Source organism: Dama dama, chromosome 9 (assembly GCF_033118175.1).
Source record: "Dama dama isolate Ldn47 chromosome 9, ASM3311817v1, whole genome shotgun sequence".
Classification (NCBI taxonomy): Eukaryota; Metazoa; Chordata; class Mammalia; order Artiodactyla; family Cervidae; genus Dama; species Dama dama.
This window is the reverse complement of record NC_083689.1, coordinates 25,421,136-25,448,595: the sequence shown is the minus strand read 5'-3', so window position 1 is coordinate 25,448,595 and position 27,460 is coordinate 25,421,136. Positions and strand designations below refer to the sequence as shown.

At 47.3% G+C, this 27,460-nt stretch overlaps 1 protein-coding gene across 7 annotated transcripts; it reads left to right on the top strand.

Annotated features, from left to right (window-relative positions):
• The first annotated feature begins 2,537 nt into the window (after positions 1-2,537).
• LOC133062170 (organic cation/carnitine transporter 2) lies at positions 2,538-26,909 on the top strand. 7 transcript variants are annotated; one of them, XM_061150797.1, is made up of 10 exons: positions 2,541-2,991; positions 9,356-9,459; positions 16,428-16,601; positions 17,899-17,961; positions 19,113-19,239; positions 20,982-21,082; positions 22,922-23,136; positions 24,612-24,794; positions 25,926-26,061; positions 26,429-26,909. In XM_061150797.1, the coding sequence occupies exons 1-10, from the start codon at positions 2,599-2,601 to the stop codon at positions 26,514-26,516; spliced, it is 1,584 nt and encodes a 527-aa protein (XP_061006780.1). In that variant the 5' UTR covers positions 2,541-2,598; the 3' UTR covers positions 26,517-26,909. The 7 variants fall into 7 exon arrangements, with proteins under 7 accessions (XP_061006783.1, XP_061006784.1, XP_061006780.1 ...); XM_061150802.1 differs by having other exon boundaries at positions 2,542-2,991; positions 16,541-16,582; XM_061150799.1 differs by having other exon boundaries at positions 2,542-2,991; positions 16,541-16,602; positions 17,790-17,961.
• The last annotated feature ends 551 nt before the right edge of the window (positions 26,910-27,460 follow it).

Sequence of the window (27,460 nt, the reverse complement as noted above, 5' to 3'; positions counted from 1 at the left end):
TCTTAGCAATACTGACTCTGTTTTCATTTTTGTTTTGTAATAACACAGGACACAACGATCATTGTGTATTATCCTGGAGACCAACTACCACATCTGCTAACATTTTAATCCATTTAATATAGGGTCCTAATCCTGAATTTGCTATCTACCATAAAAATCAGTTTTATTTTCTTTTATTCATAAAGTAAGAACATCCTAATTCAGAATCTTGAGGGTTAAAGGGACTCAGGTAACTGATTCAGATTCTGAGTTCAATCTCTTTTGAAAAGATGCAATTCAAATAATAATAACATTCAGAGATGAATCCCTGCCCCACCAAGAACTGGAAGGCCCTGAGTTGCTCTTGGCTTTGTGCATTTGGATAAGCCATACACGAGAAATGGTTTGTTTTCTTTTCAAGATCTGCAACCTCTTTAGTAGCCTATTGAATTGTTTCTAAACCCTTTCAGGTCTGTTTTCTGATGCTCAACTGATTATTTCTTAAAATAAGGCTTTTTCACCTCCTTTGGTCTGGACACAGGTCAGCATTTTTCTCATAGAAGCTTTCATTTATTTTGCAATATTAAAACAATTCTGAAAGTTAATAAAAAAAAAAAGTTTATGTTCAAGAAGCATCGTTTTCCTTTCTGTTAGTTCCAGCAAAGGACTGTTACTTGAGATAAGATGCTAGAAAGGATTAAGTACATTTAATCCTCGCCAAGCATCTTCAGGAGGCAGAAAGAGGTTACAGTCGGTGTAAACAAGCAAGACCTGTTTAGTAAGACTAAAACCTGTATAAAGAATTTGAGCCTAATTTTTTAAAAATCCTTGCATTTTATGGAAATGTTTCTTTGTGTAAAACATCCTGGCAAGGATAGCTTCTCTTTTTTTATTTTCAATGTAGAATCCATCACAATTGGTTTATCCAACAGGTTATATTTAAAAGTGAAAGTTTAGTTCTCTATCACTAAGCCACTATTATTACAAAAAGGAAAATGCCTCAATGTTAAATTTAACAACCCTAATTCTTAAAGCCTTAGAACAGTGCTGTCCAATAAAATAGCCCATAAGCTACATGTGGCTACTGAGCTCTTAAAGTTTGGCTAATCCAAACTGAAATGTGCTATAAAATCACACACTAGATTCTTTTTTTTTTTTTTTTTTACACACTAGATTCTTATGATTTAGTATGAAAATTATAAAAATATAAGATCTTATGTAAAAATGTAAACTATTACAATAATTTCTATATTGATTACACTACGAAATGTTATGGGTATATTGGATTAAATAAATGTTATTAAAGTTAATTTCACCCATTTCTTTTGACTTTATTATGTAGGTTTGCTGTACACAATACATTTGAATTTCATATGTCCCTGTGCACATTTTATTAGTATAAAATTATTCATTGTTTGCGAGTTCTCTAGTGGTCCAAAGCTTAGGATTTCCAGCTTTCACTGCCGTAGCTAGAGGTTCAATCCCCTGATCTGGAACTGAGATTCCACAGGATTTATGGTTTGGTCAAAAAAAATTTTCTTGTATGTAAGAAATTCAAATTTTAACTTGGTGTCCTACACTTTTACCTGCTAGATCTGGTAACTTAATTAATATGACTACTAGAAAACTTTAAATTACAAATGTAGCTACTTATTCTATTGGACAGTGAAGCTTTAGAATCACTTAGTTGCTTTTAAAAATTACCCTTCAACTCTTAACTCTGTGCAGAAATAACTGATCTGAGGAACATTTAATCCTAGGCTGAGATCCTCAATAACCCTGAAGTTAAAATTTTACATCTGCTTGAACAAGTTAAAGGACAATGAAAAGGGCTTGTTACAGACCACAATGTGAAAAGGGCATGTGGATTAGAATTAAGTGCTTGTTCCCAGTCTCTCCATTGGGGTAGTTAACGGTTCCGGTTTCAAAATAATCACGGTCTCTTTTACAAAAATGGGCGGTGTCAAGGGCATATACTAACTACAAGACCCTGGGCTAGTCACCTACCCCTTTAGGCCTCTGTAAAAGAAGAGGTCGGGGAAGGGACGCTGCAGTATTTTTAATACCTGAGCCTAGCCGCCGGCTCACCCACTCGGGCGCTCCCCGGGCTCCGCGCTGGGCCAGCGAGCTTGGCCTCAGACGCCGGCGAGGTCACAAGTCTCGCGGCCTTCCTCAGCCCAGCCAGGGCTCCTTCGGCTGTAACCTCAGGGCTTGGCCCACGGAGGCCAGCGGAGACCGAGCGCGCCCGGGGGCAGCGACCAGCCGGAGCTCCAGGTGCGCCCGGCGGCCCGGGCCCGCCCCGCGCCGTCACGCGCGGCCCAGCTCCACCCCCGTCTGCTCCGCACCACCGGCGGGCTGGGCGGGCTGGGCGGCTCAGGCCCAGAGCCCGCCCCGGCCTCGCGCGCTATGTAAGGCCAGTCGCTTCGGCCGCGGCGGCGGAAGGAGCTTGCGAACCTGTTCAGTCACCGGGCCGTCCCCAAGCTCCGGCCCTTGCTGGGCCGCGCTGTGGGGATCCGCCGCGCACGCGCGCACGCTCGCCACGCTCCGCCCCCGCGCGCCGCCGCGTCTTCCGACCCCGGGCCGCGGGCCGTGCGCCGCGCGCCGGCAGCTGAAAGCGGCATGCAGGACTACGACGAAGTGACCGCCTTCCTGGGCGAGTGGGGGCCCTTTCAGCGCCTCATCTTCTTCCTGCTCAGCGCCAGCATCATCCCCAACGGCTTCAATGGCCTGTCGTCTGTGTTCTTTACGGCGACCCCTGAACACCACTGCCGGGTGCCGGACACCGCGAACCTGAGCAGCGCGTGGCGCAACCACAGTGTCCCGGTGCGGCTGCAGGACGGCCGCGAGGTGCTTCAGAGCTGCCGCCGCTACCGACTCGCTACGATCGTCAACTTCTCGGCGCTCGGGCTGGAGCCTGGGCGCGATGTGGACCTGGAGCAGCTGGAGCAGGAGGGCTGTCTGGATGGCTGGGATTTCAGCCAGGACATCTACCTGTCCACCATCGTCACCGAGGTGGGTACCAGCTCCGCGCTCAGGGCCTGAGACCTAGGCGTAGGCAGGACCTTTACTGTCTTTAAGGTCGCGCACTCCACCCGCCAAGGTGCGTGCTGGATGCTGTCACTCCGTCTCCGCGGACTCACTACATACTGGTGATGGACATCCTCCAGCCAGGTGGCTCTGGAGCACTTTTCGTGGTGACTTCCAGAGAGATCATGGCCATCGCAGCACGGTTCTGTCTGGCCACCCATCCTTGTTAGCTACCTTGGAGAGGAAGTCAAGAAGGCCCTGGCAATTCCTTGTAAATACTCCAAGATACTGAGCAGTCAAAGTCATTCCCCATTAAAAAAAAATTGTTTACTTTTTACTCATGGTCAGTTATCATTAGTCTTTTAGGATTCTGTGCATCTGAAGATCCATTCGGAGTGACTTCTTGACCTGGAATGTTTTAGGGTATAAATGTCTTTAGCCAGGTTTAGTTAAAGCATACAGCCTTAGTTCATCGGAAGCAGGGGGAAAACCTTTCTCATTCCCCAGCCCCTTGGATTTTCCTGTTGGGCAGCCTTTTCTATCCCGGGTGACCTTGTAGTCATTAAAGCTGGATGTATGATGTGATATTTACGGATGCATGTGGTTCCGCTTTGCATCTTACTCCAGCTCTGGCACTCTGACTCTGTGTAGTCACAGCAGAACTGAGCAAGCAGGACATTAAAAAGAGCACTTCTTGATAGACTCTCGAGTGCCCAGGTTCACTGGGTGTCAGGAACAGGGGTTTGAGGAGTAGGGAAGGCTTCTTGGAGAAGGAGGCTTGTCGATGAGTCTGGGGTGTATAGCTCAACAGAGACAAAGTCTGGAACATCAAGAAACAATTCTGGCATAAGGTCAGAATTCACAGGGAAGAGGCTGAAGGGAATGGTCCATAGTTCCTGGTATGGCATCAAACCCTACTGGAGCCGCAAGGAGGCTTACATGGAGACTGTGTGTGTGTGTTGCTTCTGGGGGTTGTCACCCTTCAAGGTAGTCTGAGTGCTGCCACAACAAACTTGGTGGGTGTGTGTTGTTTTTTGTATATTTGGACATTTGATGTCCCCAGATGTGTGTAGTAGGAGTGTGAGAAGAGCCCCACTGGGATCTCAGCAAGCGACACCATTCCAGTGTCCTCAGGCATTGCTGCTTGAGAGAAGAGGCACTGCTTGGAGGTAGTTGACTGTGATCTGTGGCTGAAGAGGGCACGGAGCATTAAAACCTCCAGTCATCACAAATCCTCGATCCTAGCCTCCCAAGTGAGTCTGTCACCCTCCTGGAAGCCAGTGAGCATTGTGAAAGTAGAGGCTGTCCCTCATTGCAGGCAAAGACCACGGAGGGGAAGCCATACTCCATGACTTAGAAGTCCCTGCAAATTCTGCATCTGGCTGCCTGCAGAAGGAGAAGGCAGTGACGTCAGAAGCAGCTCGTGGCATTTCTTAAGACTTTGCCCTAACCCCTAATGTTTCTGATTTACTCGAATCATTTGCTCTTTCTTTGCAAAGATAGGTAAGATGAGGTAGACCCCATCCTACCTCTGGCTGAGAGCAGTGATGGCACTGATGAGCTCCCAAAGGCAGACTGTTCCAGAAGGGTCCTTGAGCTATGTTGCTACCAATATCAGCCTTTCCTTTTATATGTTTCAGCTTTCTTTAGCTGTCTAAACAGTTTCATAAGAGTGCCGTGCCTTTTCACCTACTTCCAGGTTGTCAGTGTTTGCAGGGAGAGAAGATTAATACATTACTTAGCTCTTTGTTTGAGGATGCTGGTATGCCAGACTTTTAGGTTCAAGGCTGCTCGTTCTCCTCTGGTGAACAGTCACTGTTGGAAGCTGTTACATTAACATTCTGATGGCTCCATTTTTCTAAGGCCCCTTTTCTTTCAATCGGACCTGCCCGGCTGACCACTGCAGCTAGTCCTGTGCCTGTTAAATGTCTTCAAGCATGCCCTCTGCCCCAAATCATGCCTAGAGGTATTTGTAAGTATGCTGGTATGGAATACCTATTCATGTTTTTCAGCAGAAGATGAAAACCCCCAGTTTCATGTTTGATTTTTTTTTTTCCTTGTTGGAGTTGACGAGTACACACATAGTACTAAACTTTGTGGTGCACTTATATCTTGCAAGTCCTGACATTGATGCTGGATGCAGATTGAGTGCTCAGGAACATTTTTGTTGAATGGATTAATGAATCATTTTGAAATCTTCTCCACTGTGGGAGAACTGAAGAAGAAAAGGACAGGTTTAACTCATAGAAGAGAAACTCAGGGGTGGTCAAAAAGCATTAAGTGGAATATTTCAAAGTAAACATAATCCCCCACTCCAGAGACTGGTGCTTGTGCCCGTGTGGATCTGCAACAAGGTGTTGGGAGTGGCAGAAAGAAGGGGACACTGTTTATGAGGTGAAAGAGGTTGTTCTCCCATGTTTCTGGAATAGGTTAGTGGTTCGGGAGCTTCTAGGCTGAGCCCTCCTGTAGCCCTTCAGTCACCCCGGGGCATTGGCCGCTCCATTGTGCAGTGGAGCCACTCCAATCCCTGTGTGTTCCTTGGCCCAGTACCGCCTCCTTCTCTGGGAGCATGGGTGATTTTTCCGGCTGCCTGGGTCACCTGCCTTTTGGTGTTGCCATAGCACAGCCTGTGGCTGTAGAGTTTTCCTTTGGAAATGTCTAGGTACTCCGGCACTCATGAGTTAGGGTCTCTTCAGCCAAAAATCCAGCAGTTCTCTGTGGCCCCTTGCCCCTTGCCAGTCTCTGCTTCCCAGAAGCCCCCTGGCCCGGCCCTTGGCAGCACTCTTACTCACTCCCTGTTGTCCTGGAAAGCCTCTTTTTGTCAACCAGCTTTTCCATCAGCCTTATCTCATAAGTGTATAGTCTTAGAAAATAGGAGAGCACCCACTGTTATCTCCACATCTACCTAAAGAAAAGGCTACATCAACTGGGGAGGCAGGCCCCGGGCTGACTATAGGGTGGGGAGACCAGAGAGACCCAGAGCCAGTGCCTCACTGCTCTGCCTTTCTGACTCCCCTCACTCTAGGGAAGTGCAGACCCTTTCCTCTGCCCCTGCAGCTCATGGCAAATCCCCGAGGGCCCCTGTGTACATAAGTCACAGCAGACCCATCTGACCATGAGCGGTCAGATTGAGACTCTAGCTAGCTGAGAACCAACACCCTGGGTCAAAGTTCTGACAGTTGACACAGAGAAGGGATGAGGGAGAAAGGAAAATAATCTGTTCTTGAGAATGAAGTTCAGGGTTCATCTGGGCTTTGGGCAGCTAAACCCAAGGACGAAACCCAAGGGATAGTATGGTTTGGAAGGTTAACAGTCCTTTATGCATCGAGTCACTCACTCACCTAGGTATCAAACAGGTACTGAGTCTCTCTGCTGCAGGGCTCTGCCAGGCTTTTAGAGGATGTGGTTGCAAATTCGTCTCCTTGCCCTGATAGCCTTGGGTCAAGGATTCACCATTAACTGCAGTAGGAGGCAGGATGAAATGTGTGTAGGACTGCATGGCCTTCAGTAACAGGTAGTGCTTACCAGTGTGTTTTACCACTGATGCGGTCAGGCTCGGTACATCTTAGGAAAGAGCTTCTGCCCTGTGGGCACAGGCTCTATCACTGTTTTCTTCCAGTTAACTCACAGGTAAGAACATTTAGTCCCAGGGAACTACATCATCTCTGTACTTCCCATAACTGAGAAGTAGCACCAATTACATACTGCGTTCAAGAGACACAGTTCTCTTTCTTTTTAAAAATTTAAACAGCTTTATTGAGGTATAAATTACATAAAACAAACTGTGCCTAACTATAGTATGTAATTTTAAAAGCTTTATATATATATATATGCTATCTCCAAGAAGCTATCGCCGCTAGAAAGGCACATTTCTAACCAGAAAGGGTAGCAAGCCTAGGCCCCTTGCCAGGGTTACTGTCAGATTTTTTTTTTTCCTCAGTTTGCTCCTGCTTTTATAGCTCACCCAGCTGAGGGGTAATGATGCTAGGCCCATGACATAAATCTTAAGCCTACACATTTAGTTCTAAGGTTAATACCTATTATCATCAGCCAGTACAGTTCATCCTTCATACCAGGTGGCTTCTTCAGTGAGCAGATCTGTAGCTGCCTTAGTCACGGCTGCCAAGCAAGGAACTCGGTAGAGAAATACTAGATTATTTTTGCTGTAAAGACAGCAAACCTTGGGTCATAACCTGGACTCTATGGGCTTCTCATCCCACTCCTTCCCAGTAGGAAGGAACTGTTAACCCATGCTTGCTTTTGGAGGGCCCAGAGCCAGGCCATGAGAATTGTTAAGAAATGTCGGTAGTAGATGGAGAGCCCAGTTACTTAAGGTAGTGACACGCTTGCCCAGAGTAAGGACACTGAACCAAGTGGTGGGGTTGAGGCTGCTGGCGCTGGAGAGACACTCTGGGGATCCACATGGGGAGCACTGCAGTCACCTTATCTCCTGCAGAGCATTGTTTGACCTGGTTTCAGGTGGCATCTGGCCTTGCCAGTCGAGAAGTCCCTAGAAGCCTATACTGGGAGACCCGACATGAGATGGGGGGTTAGAGGTTCCACTCCAGAACTCATTGAAAAAGCCCCTTTGGACTTCTAGTCTGGCTCAGCTATATCAGACCCCAGCTCTCATGAGAAACCTATTGAGAAGCAGCTAATGACTCTATTCAGTCTTTTTTAAAATCTCTTGTCACTACAAAAATAGTGTCTACTAGCTGGGAATAGATCCCATCATATTCTCTTGTGGCCATAACCATAATCTGGCCCTGAAGCTCTAACACCCAGAGGCTGGCACCCCCTCACTGAGTCCCTCAGCCCTAACTCCCTGCCACTCCTATCCTGACTTCAGCAGCTGTGTCTGGATGGCAGCTGCCCTAGGAGCACACACCCTCCTAGAAGAAAGATGGTATCTGGGTGCTGGCACCACTGAGACTGCAGAGATGAGAAGGCTGCCATTGCCTGAACTTTTGGGCCTTAGTGCTCCTTGCTTGTCCCCTGATAGTCTGGGCTTCCTCTAGACTTAAGAGTTGGTGACCCCCAACTCTTCCCTGGAGTGGGGATCACCACCCATTCTCAGTCCATCCAAGGCACAGGCTTGCTCCTGAGTGGAGGGCCAGCTTGCGGCTGAGTGATCCTTATCATCTTCTGCCGGGGTTCTTGATCCATCCTGAGGGCTGCCCTCCTACCCATTCTGAGGTGCCTGGAGGCTTTCTGCATGCACTGCCCAGCAGGGCTGAGAAGCAGACTTGTTTTTCCCTCTGACCTTGACCTGGAAGAGATGCTTTCTTCTTGGAAGCCATGCACTCCCCAGGAGCCAACAGGATCCATGGAGGACAGGCCTGCAGCCTGTCACTGGGCAAGCAAGGGGCTGAATTCCCTGGAAGGTGGCCTTCTTGGTTATTACAGAGCACCATCTCTCTGTTCTGGGAAACATTCTTCTGGGAACCAGCAAGCTTCCTATTTTGGTTTCTCATCCTTCTCTTGGCCCTTGTTAGGCTGGAGCAATCTCATGTGTGAGTGTTCAGTGCTTCTCTGTGCCCGCAGATCTCTTCCCATGCCAACTATGGTTGCAACTCTATACCAGGTTCCAGGAACCTCAAGCACTGTAACCTGTTCCCTCCCCCAGTCACTGTCTCATAAATGGGAAGATTAAGGCAAGATGGGGTTGGTAGCTAGTTAACAGAGTAGAAGCTACAACCCAGCTTCTTGGCTCCCAGCTCAGAGCTCTTGGCTGTAATCGGGCCTTACATTGGCACAGCATCAGGGATAACAGCTCTAAATGTCAGCAGAAGAAGCCAGGGGTCATTGCCCCAGAGTCAGGACCTGAGCAGAGCTGAAGGAACAGATCCAGAAGGTGCATACTAGGCCTTCTGGCTGCATTTCCTTGCTGGATGCCTTGACCCTTGGAGCTGCAGAGCCCTGCTCCAGAAACACTCATATGCCATCCCTGCCAATGGCCTGAACCCCACTGAGAGGTTACCTACTCCACCCACAGTCCCAGCCTCAGCCCAGATCCTTAGAAGTGACCATATTAAGCCTTGCCCTTCCTCTTGGGTTGGCACGTGGGCAGACTACCTACTCCCTGCCTGTCTCCCCTCCTGAAACTGATAACAAAACAGTGAGGCTAAAAGCTGTGAAGAACAAGATGGCCAGTCTGCCCACTGAGGGGAAACCTGCGCCATGCCTTGCTGCCTGATGGGCCATCACCTGCCTTAGTGAGCTCACACACCCTTGCGGTCATGTAAACAGAGCATGCAGGGATATGGGATGTTTTGATTTCATTTTCCAAGAAGCCGAACGTTTACAGCATTTTTAAAAAGAAGTAATACATCCCTCTCTCCTCTTTCAGTGGAACCTGGTGTGTGAGGACGACTGGAAGGCCCCGCTCACAATCTCCTTGTTTTTCGTGGGTGTGCTGATGGGCTCCTTCATTTCGGGGCAGCTCTCAGACAGGTAAGGTGTGTATCTGTCTCCTGTAGCTGCTGGGGACCCCAGCACAGAGCCAGGTAGTGTTCTCTCAACCTGGGCTGTCTGTTTGAAAAGGGGGCAGGCACATCGATACTATAGACTCCATTCCAGGTAAGGAGAGTCAGCGGCCTCCTCTCACTGATGCTTGCTGAGCAAAACAACCTCAGCTGAGTGTATCCATGATCCAGTTGACCAGAAAATATGCCTTGATTCACTTCTGTGGCGCCTGGCTGGCCTTCCCTAGGTAAGCATAACTCTTTGGTGTCTTCACACATTAGGAGAGGGAGACACCACACACAAGCACATGAGCTGTATTGTAGATCTTAGGGCATTCCATAGACAGTTGCCTCTGTGTTCCCAAAAACCATCACTCTTTCCTCAAGATAAGAGGAGGTCTCACTAGCCAATGGCAGCGTGATGGGCAGAACTCTTAAGTCCATAGGGCTGTTTCCCTTTAGCTAACAGGCTTGTGGTTATTATTTATGGTACTTCACAGCAATCAGGAAGTGTGCTGTTTCAACCCATAAGCAGGTGATTTGTATAATTCCAGGGCTCTTGACTCAAGGTCTGGGGCTTAGGGAGTTCATCTCCTCTGGAGATTACCTACAAAAGTTTAGAGATTGTATGCAAGCATTTTTCTGGAGACAATTCCAGAGTTGCCACAATATTCACAGAGGGGCTTATGATATTGTATCTTTCTATCTCAGGACTTCAGGGTCTGTGGGAGAAGCCTGTGGCAAGGAGAATAGCCTCCAGCAAGGTCCTTGGCCACACTGGATCACCCAGTGGAGAGGAGTCCCAGCATCCTCCCAGCAGGGGGAGTCTCTCATAGGTTCAGGCTGAGGATGTCATCCTGCTTTGAGAACACAGCCATTTTACCCTGTAGCTTTCATGCAGAGGGATGTTTGGGCATGTTGCATCTATGGATTAATATCTTTACCTAAGAAGTCTTTCCTCATAAGAAATATGTGCATTTTTCACTAGATTTGTCTTTTCCGGTGTGTCATCTAGTGATTTTTGAAAGGGACAAATTCCCACAGTCACCTGTAAGCATTAAAGAGTTAAGTAGGCTGTGACCACTGACTGTTGACTTTAGATGAGCCTGAGACACTTGCTCCTTTAGGCGAAAGGCCTTTGCTTCCCCAGACTCTTAACCTAGCAGCAAGTATCAGTTAGTTACTTACATTTATTTAATAAACATAGAGGATCTGAGAATTCCTTGGTAGTCCAGTGGTTAGGACTCCATGCTTTCATTCCCAAGCTCACAGGTTCAGTTCCTACTCGGGGGCGGGGAACTAAGATATCTCAACATTTACATACTTAAATGCATATTTTAATGAAACTTTTTTCCCCCTGTTTTTCCTTTATAAATACACTTAGAGCATAGCAGTATTTACTGAAGGTGAATATACACTGACTCTATGACTCAGCTACCCCACCCAAGAGAACTCTTAACCTACGGCAAGCATCAGTTAGTTACTTACATTTACTTAGTAAACACAGAGCATCTGAGAATTCCCCAGGGGTCCAGTGGTTAGGACTCTGCACTTTCATTGCCAAGGTCGCAGGTTCAGTTCCTAGTCGGGGCAGGGAACCAAGATCCCATAAGCTGCACAGCACAGTCAAAGTAAATGAATAAATAGATAAGAAATACATACATGTGGAGCTTCTAATATGTGCCATTCACTCTTACAAGTACTGTACAAATAAACAACAAATAATTTAATCTCTGTAACCCTATGATACAGGAAGTAGTATTCTTCTCATTTTACAGATGGGAAAAATGAAGCCCAGAGGAATTAAGTGACTTACCCCGAATCACACAGCTGGCAAGTGGCAGGGCTAGGATTCGGGGCCAGACAGTCCTGATCCTCTGTTTCCTGTGAACTACTGTTCTAGGTGCCCACTCTTCTAGAACTTGCCTTCTAGCAAGGCAGAATGTATTAAACAACAAATTGAGGGAAATACTTATTACCCTTTGTGATGGTAGGTGATAGAGAGAAGTACAAGGTACTCAGAGAGGGTATGACAGAGGAGGCCTGAGATGGTGAACCATGAGCTAGGGGTTGAAAAATGAGTAGGCATTAGCCAGCTAAAGGGATGGAGAAAGGAAAGAGTGTTCTGTGCAGGAAAGCCAAGAGTGCTTAAGCCTAGACTCAAGAAAAGGCATGGTGCACCATAGGAGCTTGGAGACAGTGCTCTGGGGTGGTGTGGAAAGTGGAATAGAGACACAGCAGTGAGGCAGGCTGAGTCCCACGCAGAAGAGCAGGCCAGGCTTAGCAGGTGACAGGAGTCTGGGCTTTCATCACAAAGCAGGGTGGAGCTTTTGAGAGTGTGACATCATCAGGTTTGCACTTTTAAAAAGTCGTTTGATAACTTGGTGGAGAAAGGATTGAAAGGAAGCAAGAGGGATGGTGGAAAGACCAAGTGAGAGGTTATCACAATGATTTATACAGGAAATGAACGTGATGTGGACTAGCCTGAAGGCGGTAGACATGGAGAGGAGTAGAAGAAGGTAAAACCAATAGGACTTAGCTATGTGCACACAGGAAGTGAGGGGAGGGAGACGCCTGGCCTGCACAGCTGTGTAGATGATGATCCCTTTCCCAAAGACAAAGCCCTGTGGAAGATGACCAAGTTTGTAGAAGAAGATATTGAATTCCATTTGAACATACTTAATTCAGGGTGACTATGAGACTTAGGGTCTCATAGAAATAATTGAGTATGGAGTTGGATGTATGGATAGGGTGCTCCATGAGAGGTTTGGGCTAGAGAAACACATTTGGGAATTGTCAGTTCACAGAACCCTCATCAAAGCCCGGCAAGTGGATGGGAACAGTGTAGAGTGAGAAGGGCATGCCGTGGACTGAGCTTAGAGGGCCTCCTGGAGCGGAAGTGGGAGGTCCTCCTCACAGGGTGGGGTGGCAGCTGAGACTCAGAATAATTACCTTGATGTGAAAAACTAGGAGGAAGTACCCCAGTTTCAGAGTTGAAACCCAGTGCATTTCTCTGGTCAGCTGTGTCATAGAATAGGTAGATCTTTGTGGGTCAGCTTCGGAGCCTGATGACCATGTAACACCATGATGATCTGAGGAAAGCGTTTAAGTTTCAAAAGATCTGCTCCCAAGGAAACAATAGAAACAAAGTTAGTGACTGTGTTGAAGACTACCTTATTCTTCAGAAGGACTAGTAGAGTGCTTCTCCAACCTTTAAAAATTTTTTTTTGCCAGCAGACTTCTTCTTTTAAGTAGGATCCTTTAAGTCCAATAAATGAAACAGCCAAAAATGTGGCTGTTTTGGCTGCAGCACCTGCCTTTAGCTCCTTGTACCACCCCTCAAGCTTGTCTGCACAAGCTTAGGCTTGTGCGGCCCCAGGGCTCTGCGGGGTGGACAGTTTTCTCCTAAGTGAGCCAGGTCAAAAACCTAAGCCTAACAGATTGCCTTAGAGCAGTACATTCATGCCCTCCAGTGTTGTCTGTGATAGCAACAGTAACTTTTTATATAGGACTCCTTTCAGGAATATGAATAAGCCTAAAAGTCAAGAGCAATAAAATAATCCTGGGTTGCCAGAGTGTTTTATCTGATGTCACTGAGTTACCTTCAGGTGCAGAATTATAAGGGAGGCACAACCCTGGGGAAGAAGTAGCTGATATTTTTTATTTTTGTGGACATGTGTGTGTTTAACCTTTTGTTGACAGATTTTAAAAGTGAGCCTTTCTTGCAAATCAAAACTACAGTGACAAGTATCACCTCATACCAGTCAGAAGGCCATCATTAAAAAGTCTACAAATAACAATTGCTGGGAAAGGAAAAAAAAAAAAACCAAATGCTGGAGGGGGTGTGGAGAAAAGGGAACCCTCCTACGTTGTTGGTAGGAATGTAAGTTGATGCAGCCACTATGGAGAACAGTGTGGCGGTTTCTCAGAAAGCTAAAAGTAGAACTACCACATGACCAACAATCCCACTCCTGGACAAAACTGTAATTCAAAAAGGTACGTACACCCGTATATTCATAGTAGCACTGTTCATGATAGCAAAGACATGGAAACAACCTAAATGTTCATCGGTAGATGAATGAATAAAGAAGATGTGGGACATATGTACAATGGAATTCTACTCAGCCATAAAAAAAGAACAAAATAATGCCATTAGCGGCATCATGGATAAAACTAGATATTGTCATATTAAATGAAGTAAGTCAGAAAAGGAAAGACACATACCATACGATATCACTTATATGTGGAATCTAAAATATGACACAAATGAACCTATCTACAAAACAGTAACAGACAGACATAGAGAACAACGTTGTGGTTGCCAAGGGAAAGGGAGGTGGGGAGAGATGGACTGGGAGTTTGGGGTTGGTAGATGCAAACTATTATGTTTAGAATGGATAAACAACAATATCCTATTGAATACTGTCTAGCACAAGAAACTATATCCAATCTCCTGGGATAAACTGTAATGGAAAAGAGGAGGAAAAAAGAATGTCTATCTCTATATAATTGAGTCACTTTGCTGCACAGCAGAAATTAGCCCAACATTGTTAATTGGCTATACCTCAATTTAGAAAAATAAAGAAAAAAAATGTTAGTGGCTATCAGAGAATATAGCTGATTTTTATTTTCTTCTCTGTGCTTTTCTGTATTTTACAAATGTGCTGTATAAATAAAAATAGCCAAATGTTTCTTTTTAAAAGTGACTGTTTTGAGTCCCAAACCCAGATTGCCAAGGACTGTTGCAATGGAAGGGCTCCCTGAGTTGTCCTCTTGACTACTCTCCAGGGAGCCCTTGGGAGGGGAGAGCAGGGTAGGGAGGCCCCACCCCTTGGTTGGCGTGCTGCGCACTATTGTTACAGAACAATGCAGGGGAGTCTCCTTTTAGGCCAGGGTTGCTCAAGCTCGGCACTGTTGACATTTTGCCCCAGAGACTGCTTTTTTGTGGGAGACTATTGTGGGCATTTTCAGATGTTTAGAACATATCTGGCCTTTATTTACTAGATGCCAGTATCATCAAAAACAACAAAACCCTGTTGTAATGGGGAGAAGCACCAAACTCTTTACCGTGGCTGAAGGCCTTGTGCAGTCTGGCCCCCTGGCACCCTCTGCAGTCTCCCCCTGACCAGCTGCCCCTTGCGTGCATTCGTCTTGCCCCTCCAACCATAGTTGTACGTGCTCTTCTCATAGTCACAGCAAAACATTCCCAGACCCCTACCCCTGTGCCACGGCCTTCCTTGACCACACAGGTGACCTCCTCAGGGTGTCTGGTTTACATTATTACGCTGGTTCCTTGTGCCTTGCCTTCACATTCCCTATCAGAAATAAATAAAAGATGTTATCATATGATTAATGTTGACCTCCCCCTCTGTACTGTGAATATCATTAAAAGCTTGCTCACTCTCCCTTACCCTCTCTTGTGAACAACTACTTTACCTTTGGGTCTGATCTTGGTGCCCCATCTTCAAGGAGACCTCCCCTGAATGCCCAAGTCCCCAGCCCCTACCTGCAGCCCAGGACAGGTTCCTTCTTGGGTCCCTTGTGGGTCAGGATGCTGATCCTTCAGCGCCCTTGTATCAGTGTGTGATCGTACATTGAGCAGTGTGATTAAAATATGACTACTGTCTGTCTCACCAACTACACACTATAAGCTCCTTGAGGGCAGAATCAGTGTCTTTTTTTCTTATTCAAATACATTTCTAGTGACTAGTGTATAATAGATGTTGAAATAAATATTCATTGAATGAAAATGGGTATCTGATAGCCCTGGCCAGACTCAAGCTGAATCTGCTAGGTTGAATGAACTAAGTTGACTTGTTCCTACTTTTTGTAGCACTGTCTTTAAAACCAAACAAATCCAAAAAACCCAACATTTTAAAAATTTTAAGTTGAACATAGGTATAGAAAACCACATAGAACAAATGAGGTTTAATGAATTATTCCAGGGAAATAACCATATAAATAACATCAAGTCAAGAAATAGAACTTTGCTGGCCACCAGGAAGGCCCACTCATCTGTTCCATTCCAAGGACAATAGCCTCCCTCACCTATCAGTAAACACTAGCCTGACTTATAATAATCACTTTCCTGTGGGTTTTTGGTAGTTTTATCATCCAAATGTGCATCCTTAAACACAAGTTTAGTCTTGCTCACTTAAAAATTTTTACATGTCTGTTAGTCTGCTTTAACCTAGGGGTTCTCCATCCTTTTCTCTGCCTGGGCTATTCTACCTGTAGAATTTCCCAGTCTGAATTTTGCTGAGGGCATACTTACAGTGCAATTGAACATATTCCTTTTTTCTCTGCATTTCTTGCAAATTGCAGCTAGATCCAGAGACTTCATCAGATTCAGATCCAGCCTCTTTGGCAAGACTATAGGAGTCATACAATGTTCAAGTGTCTCTTTTTATGATGTTAGCAGTCATTGAAACATGATGCCCATATCTTTTCATTCACTGGGAGTCGTAAAAGGATGATATTCTAATTTTATCACTTTGGTTTCATTTAATAGTTGGAATACTTTTATGAAATGATACTTTCCCTCATCTGTTACTGGTTACTGTTCATATAGTTTACATAGAAAAGTCAGGACAAATGTCTTCCCCTTTATTTAAACAGTTTTCATCTATAATGAATTGTTTCTCCATTATCCTCCAAAGTAAACCAACTCTTTAAAAATATTAATTATGAATATATGAACTTAAGTATAATGAATGTGTTTCAGTCCCTTGTGATCATTGTGTCAACTCTGGCACTGCCTTTTGGGCAATGCTGGTGCCCAGGCTGTGCATTGGTAACAGCCTAGGGACCCAGAGACCAGGCCTGCCCCCGCACCAAGTGCCCTGACAGCACTGTCCGCAGCCCCTCCCTGAATGACCCCGGGGAAAGACCCCTTGGGGGGGCCATTCCTGCTGCCTTCTCCCAGCTGGTTCTCTGTCGCTCTCCTTTCTTTCCCAGGTTTGGTCGGAAGAACGTGCTGTTTGTGACGATGGGCATGCAGACAGGCTTCAGCTTCCTGCAGATCTTCTCGAAGAACTTTGAGATGTTTACCGTGCTGTTTTTCCTTGTAGGCATGGGCCAGATCTCCAACTATGTGGCAGCATTTGTCCTGGGTATGGCCATCAGTTTGGAGTTGAGTACTTGATCCTGTGTTTCACCATCGTCCCACCACCCACTTTCTGGGGACAGCTGTGATGTCCCTGCAGGGAGGTGGTCTCTGGCAATGCCAACCAGGGATCCTTGGTGGACCCAATTAGTAGGCATGGAAACTGAGTCCTCCAAGTGCCCACCTAGCCTTGCGTCCCCAGCAGCACAATAGCCTGACTGCTGATTTCCAGTTCTTCTCTGGCCCCCGACGTGTGGCACCTTGGTCTCATTAGTACTTGATGGCCATTTTACTAGAATTCACCTAAACATCTTCTGTTAAAAAATAGGGCCTGCCATTTCCCAGGGCTGGGGTAGCTAAGGAAAGAGGGAGGCATGACATGAGGAGCAAGGGCCATGATTGGCAAGCTCACCAAGGAAGAAAACTGCCTCTTCTGAAACACACAGTGGCTAGTGAAATCGACTGGCAAGAATGAATTGAGGGACTTCCTTGGTGGTCCAGTGGTTAAGACTTTGCCTTCCAATGCAGGGGGTGAGAGTTCAATTCCTGGTTGTGAAGCTAAGATCCCACATGCCCATAGGGCAAAAAAAAAGAAAAAACCCAAAACATAAGACAAGCAATGTTGTAAAAAATTCAATAAAGGCTTTAAAAATGGTCCACATTTTTTAAAAAAATCTTAAAAAACAAAAGAATGGATTGATGGGCTGGGCATTAGTCACGAGACCTTCAGGATTTTAATTCATAATCCACAGTGCAGGGCTTGGGCCTGCTCTCACTGAGAAGCTGCCAGTCGCACTGTTCGGAGGAATCTAACTCTAGCTTTTGGGTCACTGGGTTCCTTGGGCTGATCGTTGAAAGGATGATTTGTTTCTCTTCACATTTAATGGAAAATTTTTTCTTAAAAGTGCAATAGTCAGCACGTGTGGCTGTAAAGCAACTTCCCCTTTAATGAACCCTTCCTCAGTGAAGATTTAAATTTGAGGCCCCACATGGCATCTTTAGCATAGGGTTTCGGGAAGTGATGTCAGTGTCAGGAGAGACCCCTGAGGTCCCCGCAGCAGGTGGTCAGAATCCTGTCGCTCCCAAAGGCTTGGAAACTTCGAGATAACTCTGCCTGATCCCTTATCTGTATGTTGAAAATTACACAAGAGAAGATGAATAAGGAAATGACCAGAATTAAAATACTAACCTGACTCCTCCCTTGTTTTGAACAGGAACAGAAATTCTTGGCAAGTCAGTTCGTATTATATTCTCTACGTTAGGCGTGTGCATATTTTATGCGTTTGGCTACATGCTGCTGCCCCTGTTTGCTTACTTCATCAGAGACTGGCGGATGCTGCTGCTGGCACTGACGGTGCCGGGGGTGCTGTGTGCGGTGCTGTGGTGGTGAGTGTGCCCTGTGCCCTGGTGGTACCCGCCAGGGTCCCTGGTGTCTTCTGTCTGGCTTTCACTAGGGGGCAGCAGCAACCCACACATCCTATGTTCTTTCAGAATGTTTTTTCCATCCACAGAAAAGCCCCAAACAAAACAACCTCAGGAAATCAACAGACTTGTTCTCAGCCCTTTGCTGGGTTGATCGGAGTGTACAGAGAGGAAAAAGCAGTAGATGCGAGATGATAGTCTAGCATGACCTCCAGGAAGCTGTCAGACCGCAGGACAAGACAGCTTAGGCCCTGGCTCTGGTGTTGGGTGTTGCTGCAGCCTCGTGCCGCAGGACTGAGAGGGGAGGGAGCACATTGTAAGTGAGAATCCCTCCAGGTAGCAGGATGGAGGAAGCCAGGCTCCATCTTAGCCTCCAACATAGAGCTGGACAAGTAGAGAGGAGGCTATTCCATACTAAGAGAGAGAATGCAGCTGAGGGGCTGAGGCGGGAGTTCCACTTTGCAGGTGGGGATGGTGAGGGCCCTGGCCCACCCGGATGTGAGGGCATTACAGAGCACAGTAGGGGGAAGATACAGGGCACAGAAGACACAGATGAGTCCTGGTTATGACCCAAGGGCAGAGGCCACCTGGTGAGGTAGAAAATAAGATCCACAAAGTCTCAGAACACCCAAGTGCCTTATAGAGGGTTAACTGGGAAAATCAAGGAGGGAGGGATGAGGATAAACTAGAGGCTGTCAGAGGCCAGTGCAGAAGCTTCTGTGGATGCCAGGAGCAAGCAGGGGAGTACCAAGGTGAGGTTCCTCCCCCCGCCCCAGGCTCAGCCCATGACCGAAGCCAGGCTGCAGGAACCCATGTTGCGCCTGTCTACTTAGTCTCCAGCAGGTGGCACCACCACTCCCCAGAAGTGGGAGGTGGCCAGCCAGAGAGGAACCCCATCAGGGTGTGTTGGCCCCTGTAACTTCTGTGTACTTCAGTGTAATCAGAGGCTCACACTCACTGGCTGTAGCACGGTGCATCTCTTAGCTTCTGGCTTGGAAGTATCAAACATTCCTCAAACCTCACTCTGGTTCTGAAACCCCATTTCCCACCTCCACTTGTGCTCCACCTGGTCTGAGGGACAGAAGGCTCAGTGAGATTGCTTCTTGTACTTCCAGGTTCATCCCTGAGTCCCCCCGATGGCTCATCTCTCAGGGACGATTTCAGGAGGCAGAGGTGATCATCCGCAGGGCTGCCAAAACCAATGGGATCACTGCACCTTCAACCATCTTTGACTCCAGTGAGGTGAGCACCTTGCAGGGGCCAGTGGGAGGGTCCCGGCAACCACAATTTTAGGGCAGCATCACACAGCCCCAAAGCCCTCCCTTTACACAGCAGCCCAGCCCCCTCCATGCCTAAGGCCCAGCTGCCCCCAAGGCAGGTCCTGTTAAAATTCAGAAATTGAGAAGGTGCCAGCTGCCTCAATTCCTTTACCTTTCCTGTGGATTTTAGATTTTCATACTTTATATAAATCTTCTCTTTTAGGTGATCATACAGTGGAACCATTACTTTTCATAATAAAAATTCTCTATGTGTAATAGGTATTCCATGAAGTTGGCATTCTGGGAAATCATTGTTTCTTATGCCTTGGTCAGTTTCTAATTTAAAAAAAATGCACTGCCTAAAATATGAAACAAAAATAGATTTGGAGTTAAAACTGTTCTGTCTCCTTCCGCCTACCAGTGCGGAGTTGTTGAGTATCGTCTTAGAGCCAGGTCCTTTTTGATATCCACCCTCCCCCAAAGGCCTTCTGCCTTCCTGCAAACCCTGTTCTCCCGTGCAGTGAGTAATTTCCTGGCTCTGCCTGATTCCTGGGTCTTGCTTCTCTTTCCTGTTCCCTCTGTTTCCACCCTGTCTGTAGCAAGCCGTTTTCCTCAGTCCCATGGCTCCCAGAAGAGGTTAGACGTTGTCATTGTTGGCTGATGGGGTTCTGGAGTGTGTCTCTGCTCTGACAAAGACAAGGGCCTGGCTGTGAGAAGGGCCAGCAGGAGCATATTGCTGTGTGCAAAGGCACGTTCGAGCCAGTCTGACTTCCGATGCAGAGTTCAGGTTTGGGAAAGAGAGACCAGTTACTAGAGGTGGCAAAGAAGCCGCTGGCCACTGCCAGCCCTGCCAGCCTCACAGTTAAGAAGTGGCCCAGCACCAGCTCCCACTCAGCATGTCCTAGAAAGGACTCGGTCAGAGTTCAGCAAGGGGTAGATGGCGGGAAGGCTTCTAGTGAGGTAGCCTTGGTAGCTTTGCAGAGGTCATTCTGGTGAACGCATGAATCCACCGGCATCTTTATAGAAATGAGGGTATTTCAGGGGATCTGTTAGGTCAAAAGTTGACCTTTTGTTGAACTGCTAACTCAGGAAAAACAGACTCCAAAGCTGGGTTTGCTTAAGAAAGCAACATCAGTGTGTTTAGACGTGTGGTTTATTAATGTCCTTGGCTGTGCCAAATTTCATAGGAAGTTACACTGGGTGAAGCCAAGGTCAATTTTCCTGTTTTTCTATCTGAAAATTTTCTTTCCTTGGAAGTAGACCAGTAACTACATGGTAGGAGGACCAAAAAACATTAATTCTTTAAAAAATATCATATCAATAAACTACACAGCCAGTTTCTCTCTCTGACCCAGAGGGCTGGGAGCCAGGCTTGGGAAGGAATGCTCAGAGGCCTCCCTGGAATGTGGCCATTGACGGGGTTCGGAGTGGTGCTCAGAGAGAGCCATCGGCTTAGGCCTCCTGCTTGGCTGCATTGCATTACAGGCTGGTCACTTACTTTTATTCCTCTTTCTTGTTCACTAATTTGTTATCAACAAGGCCTGGTGAAGCCTTCTGCAGCCCAAGACACAGCCTCTATACCTACTCTTCTTTTCAAGCAAGAAACATGAACCACTTCCCAAGTCAGAGACATAGAAAGCTAAGATGCCAGGGTTTCGAGTATGTTCTGGAGTCTCTAAGTCTGCAACCCTCTCTCCCTCCCATACCCTGTCCTGTTGTCCGCAGCTACAAGACCTAAGCTCCAAGAAGCAGCAGTCCCACAGCATCCTGGATCTGGTCCGAACTCGGAACATCCGGATGATCACCGTCATGTCCATAATTCTGTGGTGCGTAAGTGAGACCTACCTGGGTCCTCCAGATGCAGCTTCTGGCAGTAGCTCTCAGACTTCACATTTGCAGACATGTCTCAGACCAAAATTGAAAGCCTGTGTCATCAGAAAGTGGCACAGATGTGCCTTGCAATTAAAGAAGTGGGCATGTCCTGGTTCTTAACGGAATCTCAGAAGAGGAGTACGAAAAGTGTTGTGGGGGCTCTTGAGGAAGATACGGGGTCTGTGGAGATCCCTCCGGGTCATAAGGTGAAGAGTTGCTCATGTTGGGTCCCTAGTTTAGTTGTTCCTGTCAACAGTGCATCAGACGGTGACAGAGGAGGACTGGTGAGGTCTTTAAAGAAGTTCTAAGTGAAGACTCCACGTCCTTTAGGTTACATTCTTGAAATGTGGAAGCAGGAAGTCTTCTCTCTGGAATGTTTGGAGATTGTCCTGGAGGCAGAGCCATGGTCTGCATGTGCTGTTCAAGTTCCTTCTAATGTGGCATCTCCCCAAGTGTGTCAGGCAGGGATTTGTGACTTACCAGAAAGAAGGAACACATCTAAGTGCCTAGAGAGTGTTTGCTCAGTGGCCAGACCCTTGGGATTACAGGTGACTACCGGAGCCTGCAGTGGGGGAGGAAGGCAGGCTACATCTCAGAGTCCTTATTGCTAGAGTCAACAAGCCTTGGCAACCAGCTGGGTTGCTCCCTGGGAGGTACTATGAGTCACCCATTTCCAAGGAATGGCCCGGGATCCCTCAGGGCAGCACACCACCCCTGAGTTGGCCTCAGACAAAACCAGCATTCAGCCTGCACCACAGACTTGCCAGCCTGCAGTGAGTCACCAGTCCTGAGGTTCACCCAGGCTCTCCACCTGCTCTGGATTTCCCAGGGACTCCTGTATGAGCCCTCTTCCCTGATTATAATGGCTGTGACTTCAACCTGCAGATGAGTTAGAAAGAATCTGATTCATGTTGGTCTGGTTTGCCAAAAAGTGCTGACCGTCAACAGAGGGAGTGTCTGCTGGAGACAGGCACTCAGATGGCCCACTGGGAGCTCCCTTTCCTCCTCACGAGTCTGGTGGGGTTGGGATCAACTGCTTCTGACCAGTCTCTTAGCTCGTCGCCCCAGAGGATCTGCCAGGGATCTTTCTCTAAATATTTGACCAGTGACTATTCCTTATTTTATGTTATATCACCAATTTTACCGCACCCCACTTAATAGCTGCCTCTTTACTCATTCCCGAGCTCCTTCTGCAGTTGCTGGATCTGGAAGGTTCGGAGAGTAGAGAGGTAGGCTTTGTGAGTGCTTCAGCTTAGGATTCCTGGGTGGCTCGGTGGTAAAGAATCTGCCTGCCAGTGCAGAAGACGCAGAAGAAGATGCTGAAGACTGGTTCAACCCCTGGATCAGGAAGTTCCCCTGGAGGAGGGCATGGCAACCCATTCCAGTATTCTTGCCTGGAGAATCCCATGGACAGAGGAGCCTGGCAGGCTACAGTCCATGGGGTCGCAAAGAGTCAGACACTGCTGAGCACACACAGCTTAGGATTTGTAAAGTCAAAAGGCCTATTGACAGGTTGTTGGGTCTTGGTGTTTTTTTCCAACACAGGAAATCTATCTGAATTATATGTCTTTGCTGGGACACTTTGGAATGCTTTGAAAGTGCTCTGACCCAAAAGGTACCCTGGTCTGGGGGAAGTTATCTTTGTTTCTAAGAAGCAGGACTCAAGGTTAAGTCTGTTGCCCTCCTGGTGAGGATAGTTTTGAATTTCCTGCAGTAATGATATTTTAAAAGTCGCCCAGGTAGGGAGGCACCTGGATGCTGCTTCTCCAGCTTTCTTTGGCACTCTGTTTCAGGATGACCATATCCGTGGGCTACTTCGGGCTCTCCCTTGACACCCCTAACTTGCATGGGGATGTCTATTTGAACTGCTTCCTTTCGGCCGTGGTTGAAGTCCCAGCGTACGTGTTGGCCTGGCTGTTGCTGCGGCACCTGCCCCGACGATACTCCATGGCCACGGCCCTCTTCCTAGGTGGCAGCGTTCTTCTCTTTGTGCAGCTCGTGCCCCCAGGTAGGTCCCATACGTGTCTGCGGCATGAGGTATCCGCTGAGTCACCCGGTTTCTAGCAGACTGTCTCACCCAGTTAGTAAAGAGCATGAAGTGATGCCGTCACAGCTTGCCTGCATATCTGTGTTCTCGTCCAACAAATCAGGAGAAAGTACCTCCCGGGACCAGACAGTCATCACGGCCTGGCTTTGGGGGCAGGAGGGACAGCAGCCATGTGGGGCTGGCAGTTGATGGTACTCTTCTACCCAAGCTAAAGTGAGCATGTTTGTTTCTGCAGAGTGAGGGGGAGGGAAGAGAGCCATCCCTGTGTCTTTTCAGTCTGGCCCCGTCTTAGTCATTCATTCACTCATTCAATAAGCAGCTGAGCAGTTTACTGTGGGGGAGGCGCTGTTCTTGGGGCTAAGGAGCAGAAGTAAACTAGTTGGGCAGGGCCCCAGGTCTTCCTGGAGCTCAGGTTCCAGTTGGGAAAACAGAAAATGAACACGTAAATAAAATGCTTAGTATACCACAGGCAGTGTTACCTTTTATAATGACAGTGAAGTTCAGTGGAGAGCTGGTTTATATAGAGTGGTCACAGACAGTGTCCCTGAAGAGGGGACAGTTGAGTAGCAACAGATGAAATGATGGAGAAACTCAGGAAAAAGTCTAGAAGCAGAACATTTCAGGCCAAAAAAAAAGGCCAAGACCCTGAGGAGGGTAATGAGCTTGGACTGTATGGTAAGAGGTGAGGGGAGGAAAACAGGAGGGTCAGTCCACAGCACGGTTCTCACAGGCCAGCTGCAGGAGTTTATTTGTAAAACCGTCTTTGTATCCTACAGAAGGGTGTGAGGTCTTTAAAAATTCACAAAATGGTTTATGGACCCTCATGTCCATGGTGGTACCCCGAGTTGTTATGGATCGGGGACCTCTGGATCCCTGAGGCTGGCAACACTGCATAGTGTGGCTGGGAGCCCGGGGGTGTATGTGGAGGCTCACACCAGATCTCAGGGAGACCCACAGGGTACTTGCAGCATCTCCTCACTGGCACAGCAAGCAGGGGAGATCAGAGGGTCATTTCTGAAGGTCTGCTGGTCTGTGAAGTGTTGAGTAGAGTGATAGCATGAAGTGAGTTATGACTGAACTTCCCATTTATACGCAAATCCTTAGATAATTCCACAGTGCTGGCAGCATGAGGTTCCATGTCTTTAGTGACTTTGTGACTGGGGAGCAAGTTTCCTTTGGATTATTGAGGGGCTCACTCTGGTGGTCTCAAGGCTGAGGAGAAGAGTATGTCCTCACACGGCTGCCGGTCCCAGCCTCCTCTCAGTAAGCAGCTTGGAGGGACATAAGCCCCTTATCCCACAGTAGGAAGTTATAGAAACTTCCCTCCCCAACCCTTCCCAGAAAGAAAGGGAGAAAATATGTCTGTTTCAGGCGAAAAACAAACAAAATACAACCCTCTGTTGCCTCCTCCTGCTTGCCTCCCTTTGCCTCTCCAGAGCTGTATTACTTGGCTACAGTCCTGGTGATGGTGGGTAAGTTTGGAGTCACAGCTGCCTTTTCCATGGTCTACGTGTACACGGCCGAGCTGTACCCCACCGTGGTCAGGAACATGGGCGTGGGCGTCAGCTCCACAGCGTCCCGCCTGGGCAGCATCCTGTCTCCCTACTTCATTTACCTTGGTAAGTCCCTCGGGGCAGATCACACACAGGAGGGTTGGGGTGGAAACACTGATTGGCTGTAATGTGGGCCGGGGACTGCTCAACAGGAAAACAAGTGTGCATGCAGCCAAGACAGGATCTGTGCCTGGGGGAGGTTCCTACTGAGGTGCACTGTGGTGGAAGCACTCATGTGGAAAACAACCTACAGACAAGCTCGAAATTGACAAGAGTGGAGGCTTTTGTGCCTGTTTTAGCCTTCCTAGGCCTTCTGTCAGAGAACGTAATTCCCCAGTCCTAAGAAATTGCAGCATGTTTAGGGAGCCAGTGTACTTAATTGGTGAAATTCCTTCTTGGAATTTAAAAGGAATAGAAATAGGGAGGGAAGGATGTCCACTGAGGAGATCTGGTGAACAGAGAACCTCTGTAACTTGAAGCACTCAACGCAGCAGCTTTACACTGTGCAGAGATCTGCATTATGGCATCTTATGTGACAGGGCCCCAATTTTATCTTAGAATTGTTTCCTCAGAGCAGCTGCAGTCCCCCTGCACATTCCTAGCTGGCACATCTCTGGGGAGGGTTGGCCCCGCCTCGGGAGCACTTTGTGAACATGCTGCAAAGATCTGACAAGCAGAAACACCTCCTGACCTGGCCTGAAGACAAATGGAGTGGGTTGTGACATGTCTGGAGAGGTGGAGGAGTTATTCCTGTCTCTGGATAAGTACCTCGAGTTCCTTGGAAATCCAGCATTAGGAAATAGGAATGGAGGGACTTCCCTGGCGGCCCAGTGGCTAAGACTCTGCGATTCCACTGCAGAGGGCATGGGTTTGATCCCTGGTCGGGGAACTGAGATATCCCTCATGCCACAGGGGATAGCAAAAAAAAAAAAAAAAAAGAAAGGAAATACAAATAGAAATGGCCCAGCCCTATCTTTCCAGTCTACACCCCTCCCCTGCATCAAGGTACTGCTGGTTTGTGCCAACTCTGGGTTCTGTGACCTGCCTAGGTGCCACATTCCAATATGGCAGCTCAGACTGGGAGGTGCCGAGGCCGAGAAGCCACGTTATACCCATTAGAGTCCTGGGGACATGAAAGGAGGGGAGAGACCACGTCTAATTGCACCCCAGCTTGGGACTGTGTCTGCTTCGCCACAGGTGCCTACGACCGCTTCCTGCCCTACATTCTCATGGGGAGTCTGACCATCCTGACAGCCATCCTCACCTTGTTCCTCCCAGAGACCTTTGGCATTCCACTCCCAGACACCATTGACCAGATGCTAAGGGTCAAAGGGTAAGGAGGCCTCCTTCTTCACAAAGTTAATGCGCTAGATTTGGCCCTGGCAGAGAGTTCCCCACAAACTCAGAAATGCCATGGACGAGTTTAGCCATAAGAGGATCAGACGTGGCGAGGTGCTTACAGCCTGTTCTTTCTGGCCGGACCTAGACCACCAGGTCATCACACATCTCTCCACAGCAACAGCAACTCTGGGATAGTACAGAGACAAGGAGAAACCTTTCAGAATCTGCTGTATGATTTTTTTCCCCCGTTTAATGAGATAACCTCAGCTATGGCAATGGCGGGGGTGGGGTTTGTTTTGAGACTGGTAGATAATCTTTCTAAGATTTGTTACTAACTTTTGTTTGATTTGTTTTTACAGAATAAAATACAGGCAAACTCCAAGCCACACAAGGATGTTAAAGGATGGTGAAGAAAGCCCCACAGTTCTTAAAAGCACATCCTTCTAACACAACCTCCAGTGAGAAAGTGAAGAGGAAAGACTGTCTTGTCAGAAGTGGCTTGTGCAGACACTGGTCCTTCAGTGGCAAAGGTCTTTGCTATTGATTCTATGGATGCCATGTCTGCCTTGCTCATGGATGGACACCCAAACTCAGCTGCTTATGGTCCTAGACACTACCTTTCTCCAGGGACTCTGGCTACTGACAGACAACTTTGGATAAATCCTAACCATTACAATGATGGACTTGGCACTTTCTAAGAAGTTAACCACTAACTGGAACCAGTAGGATTTGGAAAAATAGGAGAGGCATTTGCTAAATTTACGTTTTAATTTCAGACTGCCTAAAAAAGGCCTCTGATAGACCTGAGGGTCTAGTCCTCCCCTCCCCAACCCCCACCCCACTAAACATCTTTTCCCCATTTCCTTCTAATGGTGCCCTTTAGAGGAAGAGAAGTAATTTCACAGGAAGTTTGATTTCTCATACTTTTTCAGTTACAAAGGATATTGTTGCTTCCCTAGGGCAAGAGAACACAGGTCTGGGGAAAGCTAGAAGAATTTAATATGGAGGGAACTGAGCAGATACAGAACATAGACAAGTGCATTGACTTATGAGCACTTAAACCACTCAGAGTGACTACTGGGTAGACTTGTTTACATCTGATCAAAGCACTGGGCTTGTCCGGGCCCATAAGAGATGCATCACTGAATCTACTATACTTGTTTTCCACTGCTATGTGAATCAGGTCTCCTAGATACTATGGTTTCTGACGTATGGTTTGAAGGAAGTAAATGTGAGAGAGACAAGCAAACGTGTCTCCTCTCCCAAAACTATAATGTGGATTTTGATTGTTTGTGTTTTGTTTGTTGTTATGTCTTTTTTCTCCTTAAGTTATTTGCCCTTCAGAATAGACTTAGGAAAGGCTGGTTCCTTAGCCTCCTGGTTTTGTCTTT